A 7,940-nucleotide genomic window follows, 5' to 3' on the forward strand; every position below is an offset into this window, starting at 1 on the left:
AATTCGAATATTAGTTCAGTTCCCAAGGTAGTAGTGCCCCACTAAGCCCTATCTTTTGGCAAAATTCAGAACAATATAAACAACGAGACATACTCCAATTTTTTAAACATCATTTTTGGAAATTGGAACATTCCTGGTGTCTGGGAAACAAGTAGGGCCTAACCACACATGGGCACACTTTTTTCTATCTGCCTTTAATGTTGTGATTTGATTGATCTTGAATCCCCATTAAGCATCATTGTTAGTGATTGGACATGCCTTAAAAGTATGATTCTAACCCATGTTTGCTTTATCATTCAAAGATGGATTTGCCAAATGTTTCCATTTAATAATACACTCGTTTGGCCAGAAAAATGTTTTAAAAAATTCTCATGATCAAATGAGTCTTATATTAATATTACAAAACATAACTTCAACATTGAAAATTACAAATAGAAGTGAATATAGAACTACTTGCATCAAATCTTTTAACACCTGTACTTACGTTTTCGTGTTTCCAAAAACAGTACATGTCCTCAGAATTTTACTTCAAATTCTACATTTTACCTTCTAAACTACTCCTGTTCGTCTGATAACTATACACAAGTAACATTAGGTTCTCGGTGATCTAAAGAAGACTGCTGTATACGATGAAAAGTGCAGCCTCACCCTCCTCCCCATATCACACATGGATTATGAAATATTCAAATACCAAATTTTATGAAGCTTCCAAGACAAGTGGGCAGGATATATTAACATTCGTCTCGGGGAGTTCCTGGGAAGTAGTGCAAGGAACAACTAGAATGCAATCTCTTGAAGAATTTGAAGTGTGTTCTGATGAACCTGAAACACAATTTAAAGTTGTATGGATTAGCTAATTGTCCAGAAATGATGTTAAAAACAATCAGCCATTGATAACAAAAGCAACTTTCTAAATGAAATGCTACCCTAACAAAGATTAACAAGAGTATACCCATTCAAGATGCTGTGCTGTAACTCCAGAGACATTTCCTCCATATATGCCACCTAACACCTACAATGTCGCAATAAGATGCGGTAAGATATTATAATCGTCTCATCCTCCTTCTTACAATGCTTCTGAAGATTGAATCAGATATGCCAACTATGTCCAATAACAAAAATCTCATGTACGAGAAACTCTTACCTTAGAAACTGTTTCAAGAAACATGCCAGGACGCACAGGTGATGGTTTTCGCCCACTTACACTTGCCTGGAAACAAAAGAAAATTATAGTTGAGAAGCTTTGGAATTCTCAAAAGGTAGTGATGTCATCTGAGGACAAAATCTCACCCTTCCTGCAATTCCACCAGCAGCACCAACTTCATCATCCGAACTGTCTGCACCTTCTTCTTTACCAAGCATCACGTTTTTTATCATGTCGCGTACTGTTTTCCCTGGTCTTAGGGAAACAAGTTTAGATAAAAAGTTCACCTGCATGACCATAAAATGCTAACATTTAGTAGTCAAAGCAGAAGCTGTACAATAACCATTCAGGTGGTTTATTTTTCACAGATTTACAGTCCCACCGAATTAAAATGTGACATGGGATATATATGTTTAAAGTAACAAACCTCTGATTCAGGAAGAATATTAAGGCCACGATCATTTCTTTCGTCAAGTATTCCACCTCCCATCATGTTCCTAGCTTCTTCTCTGATCAAAACTAACCTTGCTAGTAACTTCCTGTCAGGGATAACAGAACGAGATTCCATCGTCTGCAACAAAGACAGTCACAGACAATCCATAATTTTATCAGTGAACACTAGCGTGAAGGATTCCTTCAAATCGTAATAATATTTTCGAAGTCTGTTGATCTGATAAATGATTTTAAGGGTTCAGAAATCACATTACATGATGTTATTTTTTTTTGAGAATTTACATGATGTTATTTTATCTCTTACTTAAGCATGATGAAACAGTTTATACTTTTTTTTCACAATGGAATATGAAATGATTCTAGAGCATGAAAGCAACTAACCGAAACCTAATAGTAAAAGGAGCATCCGGACTATATCTTTTACTATGCCATATCCACTATTGCATATTACTTCCAGAGTGATTTTCAAATATGCAAATTTATTTTTAGAAGAGGATAAAATGGGAGCCCAAGGGTGTGACCTAGTGGTCAATCAACTGGATTGTGGACTCTGAGTTTTCAAGTTCAAATCCTAGCTGAGACAAAAATACTAGGTGAGGTTTTTTCATCTGTCATAGCCCCGTGGACAAAGTTATGTGGTACCTGTTTATTGCTAGTGGGAGGTGACAAGTATGTTGTGTAACAAGTCGAGGTGCACGAAAGTTGGCTCGGTCACCGCAGTTAATAAAAAAACAAAAATAAGGATAAAATGGATATTATATCTAAATCATGGAAAAGGTCAAAACTGATAACGGAGAATGAAGTATATCACACATATTGAATTGGGGAACACATATAAGTTCAAACAGATGTCAAAAGAGAGTAATACAGAAAAGTTAGCCGAAAGCGCCAACACCATTTGACAATTACATGAGGAATTTGTTTAATTATTGATGACTGAAAACTGATAACTCTACAGTGACACGAAAAAAATTGAAGTCCAAACAAGATGATTCCCCTAAGCCTTTTGGCAGGTTAGGTTTCCAACTGAAACCCATGTACTCCCTCCGTTTCAATTTGTTTGACTTACTTACTTTTTAGTGTGTTTAAAACAGAATGTCTCTTTTCTATTTTGGTAACTCTTTTCCTAAATTTCCACATGACATATTTAAGACCATAAGATTAAATAACATTTTGGTACATTCTACATATTTTAGTTCAAGGCCACAAGATCCGAAAAAGTCTTCTTACTTTCTTTAACTCTGTCAGGTCAAAACCACACAAACAAATTGAAAAGGAGGTAGTATCATTTTTGGCCCTGATAACCAAGTAAGATGGCATTTGTTAAAACTTGACACTACCATGACATGCCTTTTTTCTTCATTTTTTATAAAAAAATAATATGTCAGTAACTTGAGAACAAAAATAAATAATGAATTCAGCATTGAGCACAAGTTTCTTACAGCTTACATATAACCAGCATCAACACTACAAATTGTCTGACCAAGATGGCTGAGCAGAAGTTTTAACATCAATAGATGAAAATATTGATCTAACCATTTTCCAAAATGTGTTACATAATGCACAGTGTGGTGCCTTATGGTCTCTACAAACCAGAATGTTCCATACCATGTAAAGTTTGTGGTTTCTAATAACCTGCATCCTAAGGGACCCGCAGCCAAATGAAACTGATGCAAAACAAATTATATTAGAACTTTAGATCCCAAAAACTGGTTAGTCTCCTGACTATGCATATACATTAAGAGCCTACCTCCAGAATATCATCCGCTTGGTTAGCTATGTCATTCAAATTTGCCCCAGGAAGATGGACTTTTGTCCCATTCTCACTTTGAAATACTCCACCGCCAGCAGCAACTCGCCTGAGCAATTCATGTCTGCTTTCTTTTTGAGGAGTTCTACAGAGCAGGCCTATGACTTGAACCTAGAAAACATACAAATCCAATTCAATGTCAGATCAAAGACTAGAGCATCAATGCTGCTAATAATGTAGTCATTCAGCATACTAGCATACTCACATGAGGGGGGCACTTCTTGGTAAGATGGGATAATACAGTCTCCTTGATAACTTCCAAGAGTGATTTGCGCTAAAAGAAACAACTTTGTTAATCACATACCCACCCAGAATACGTCTTGTATCAATGCAGTACTCTACAGGAATCAAATGGACATGAACTGGGCACAAAATGGAAATATATATATATATATATATATATATATATATAAAATGACTATAATATGGAACAGATATCCAGCTTGATATCTAATCAAATAGCATTCAGTCTAGCCAACAATCAAGGAAAATTGATTACGGAGAAGGTTTCCTTTCATGCCTTTAATTCTTTAATTATCGCTTCTTCAACCCGATGCTCTTGGCAACTTTTTCTATCAAGAAATAAATTACCCATACGATGAAAAGGCTAAAATGAGAGAACCTGACTATTTACTAGAGAAATCAGCATCAATAAGCTTCTAAATGAGACACCTATTACTTCATTACATCTTGTACTAGGCAAAAATTACACGAATATCATCAACAACAACTATTTGTTACTAATCCATCTCCAATGGCAGCACAAATTATCTTACCACAGAAAATGTACCAGACGTGTCGACAGTGAAAACTAATAAATCAATTGCTCATGGAAAAATAATGATAGGTGGGAGTATGATGTATGAACCACGCATACTATGAAATCGAACTATGATTCCACGAACAAAAGAACTGCTTAAGGGAAAATAACAAGGAAAAAAAAAGAAAAAAAAAAGATCAGGAACCTTAATAATACTACCTTATCATCCTGGTCCTTGTCAGCAGTTTGGATCATGTAATCAAGGGCCATCATGAACCCGGACTCCATTTCATCAACTCTTTTCCCAATCACTCCTTGTGCAGCCAATTGCACTGCTACCTCCTCAGATGCTTCATCCATCTTCATATCTTCCAACTGTTTCATAAAATATGTATCCAACAAAGTATATTGACGAGATGAATAACTACTCCAGCTGACATACTGAAGTAACCACATAAGCGACTTGAACGAAAAAAAAAGGGGGAAATTTCTATCTTTTTATTACTTCCATATTTGTATCCATACCATTATCCATTTCAACATCACAAATTAGTAGACAGGATAAGCTTCATTTCTAGGGTTACTAGCTATAAAGAATTAAGACCACACCCTTCAGATAACAATACAGAGACTTCATAAAATTCCTAAGAGAAGCACATTCACATGGACTGTGAAATCCTATTACCTCTAATAGTTAACATGATTAACAATTAAACAGGAACAAATTCAATGAACACCTAAGGGTTTAGGGTTTAATTTTTCTAGTAATCAAAGATACAGAAGAGTTGTAGTTATTATTTAAAAGTATATCATCACAAAGACAAATGAAATATAATACAATTAAGGGAAAACATACTAGCTTGGCCATTTCTTCAAGGACGGAGGTAACTTGTTCACCACCTTTAAGAAGAACTTGATACTGAGAAGTATCAAAATCTCCGACTTCAGGTCCATGATTTTCCATTCTTCCATTTTGAGCTCCGAATTCCTCCGCCAAAAAACCTGCGCCGACCTCGTAACTCGTACATAATGCCGAAAGGTTCAGTCTGCAGGATGTCTTCAGCTGCAATGAATACTGATTGGGGATTTCCGGTTGAAGAAAATAGTATGGTGATGGAGTCGAGTAACGAGATAGACTTGCAGGAGTAGCTCCACAGAAAACGATAGGGATGGACAGAAATGCCATGGATGAAATGACCAACGACGGAATTACAATCTTTTCTTTTGTGGGGTGGGAATGGAGATATTGCAGGAGAGGGGTAAGATCATTATTATTATTATTATTATGGAAAAGGTCAAAATATTCATAAACTATTCAATATAATTCATATTTACGCATAAGTAATAATTTCACTCAAAATTATTATTTTCGTCATACTATTGAATTAAAATTATCTTTTTTATAAGAAAATTATTATTTTTGTCATATTATTAAATCAAAATTACCTTTCTTAATAAGATAGCACTAAGTATGGTTATTTCTAGCCTGCAAGCTTGGCCAAACTTCAATTCATAGCACTAAGTATGATTGTTTCTAGCCTGCAAGCTTGGCCCAAACTTCAATTCATACATCAGTTTCTCTTAGCAGTTTGGTACTCTTCAAGCTTCTTATAGGCCAAACTTGTGAAGCTTGGAGTTGCGAAAATAAAAATATCTGAAGTTCTCGAAATGAAGACGAGAAATTAGGGGAAAGGGGTGATTGAAATGGTTTCAAATGGAAATAGAAAAATGAGAAGAAGAATTAGGATTAAAATCTTATTATTAGTCTATGTGGAAATGAATGAAATTGTGGAGCTTATGTGGTATGTCATGTGGCATCCACAATTAACAATTTCCGTTAATAAGAAGGATAGTTTTGATCCAATAGTATCACAAGAAGCATAGTTTTGGGCCGGAACATAGTTTAAGAATAAATATAAGTTATTTCGAATAATTTAGAGGCACTTTTGAGCATTTTCCATTATTATTATCATTTGTTTTGTTAAATTTGAATAACGTGTCACAACTACAAGCTTATAACTTTTAACATCATCTTTGTCCTTTTGGTGTGTATCGTGTAATGATGTATAAATCACTTAAAATACATAAATAGTACTATATAAGCACTATGTGATATACTCGACTCATAAAATATTGAAATAATTAATTCCAAGTCATCTGTATAGAGAACTATACACTACAAATCAAAATCGTTAATATGTAATCTATAAAACAGAAAAAAGGAAATGAAAAACACGTCAATCCAATAAAAACCATGACCGTCCATGTCATTTTCACCTTCTCCATTCTAATGGAGTAAATCCCCGTCAATTTTTTTTTTTTTGAATTAAAAATTTCACCTAAATATTTTTGTTTCCTTGTAAAAATATTTGATACATCTTTCCTGATGAGATGGCACATGTATTATTATAAAATAATATTCCCTTTTTGTTTACAATATATTTTTTACCTTTTTGAATCATCCATATTTAATGGGGATAATAGTATAGAACGATAAACTAATAATATAAAATAAATATAGTAGCTATCGTTTTGATTTATTTGTGTTTCATAACAAACTGTTTATCAGTCACTCTCTCCCTCATATTATCGCTCGCTACTCTCCCTCTCTCGCTCGCTTCCTTCGCTCGCCTCTCTCGCTTTATAAAATAGGATTGTATAAATTGTGTTTCTAATTGTACAAAGCGAGAGAAAATTATATATACACATGCAAATACATATATCTCCGTCTTATACACTTACAATTATACAATAAAAATACTTCCCTGCCCAAGTCTCTTTTGTCTTTCTCTCTTTCTCGTTTTATACAAATTCAAATTGTATATAATTTCTCTCTTTCTCGTTTTATAAAATTCGACTCAATAGTATATTCTCTGTCCAAGTCTCTTTTGCCTTTCTCCTTTCTCGTTTTGTACAATTCAAATTGTATATAATCGTCCTATACACTTATAATTATATAATTCGTTTTATATACATTTTATAATCCTTTTATACAATTTTCTGCCCAAGTCTCTTTCTCTTTCTCATTTTATACACTTCTTTTTATACAATTCACTTCAATTGTATATGTATAGCGAATTATACATATATATGTTTGTTATGGAGCAATCATGCAAACTTTGTTATAACATACAAATATGAAATTTATGTTTGCCATGTGTGAAAGTTGCCCTATTTGATTTTGTACTTCTTGTGTCCCTTTTTAATTATCATAATTTTCTTTTTAGAGTCAAATGGTAAGAAACATTTTATGATGTATTTTTTAATCACGCTAATATGTTTATAGTACTTTTCATATGATTTTGAATATCTAAATTTTAGTTTAAAATATTAAATTGATGTAATTGAATTTAATTTAAAAAATTAGTCAAATTAACTTTTGAAAAACGTAATATAACAACTTAAAGAAGATGAGGAAGTAGCCAATAAAAATTACTACTTTTTCATATTTATTAGTTAAAAAAAAAGATTTTTTATTATTGTAAAAAATTTCATGTCATACTTTTAACTTCGTTTACTTTTAATTTATTTTTATTGGTTTACTATGTTAAAAACTAGATAGGTGGTGCCCAAATAGGTGTTGTTCATGCCACCACAGCCTAATAGCAATAGCTGATGTAGTGGTTATATATACATGAAATGAATATAAAGGAGCAAAGACGAAATACAAAAAAAATATATATAAATAAATGGATCCAACAGCTGAAAAATGAAGTTGTAGTGGAAGAATTTTACTATACAATCTGAACATTGGAAAACCGTCTCGCATTTGT

The 7,940-nt window shown here is 33.3% G+C and overlaps 1 protein-coding gene across 1 annotated transcript; it reads right to left on the reverse strand.

Annotated features, from left to right (window-relative positions):
• Window positions 1-372: 372 nt before the first annotated feature.
• Window positions 373-5,446, reverse strand: LOC107031522 (protein PEP-RELATED DEVELOPMENT ARRESTED 1, chloroplastic). Its single transcript, XM_015232931.2, has 9 exons — window positions 5,024-5,446; window positions 4,387-4,542; window positions 3,613-3,681; window positions 3,348-3,518; window positions 1,572-1,715; window positions 1,291-1,431; window positions 1,145-1,210; window positions 953-1,012; window positions 373-822 (listed from the first exon to the last, which is right to left on the reverse strand). The coding sequence occupies exons 1-9, from the start codon at window positions 5,351-5,353 to the stop codon at window positions 778-780; spliced, it is 1,182 nt and encodes a 393-aa protein (XP_015088417.1). The 5' UTR covers window positions 5,354-5,446; the 3' UTR covers window positions 373-777.
• Window positions 5,447-7,940: the final 2,494 nt, after the last annotated feature.

This window comes from Solanum pennellii, chromosome 9 (assembly GCF_001406875.1).
Source record: "Solanum pennellii chromosome 9, SPENNV200".
NCBI classification, from domain to species: Eukaryota; Viridiplantae; Streptophyta; class Magnoliopsida; order Solanales; family Solanaceae; genus Solanum; species Solanum pennellii.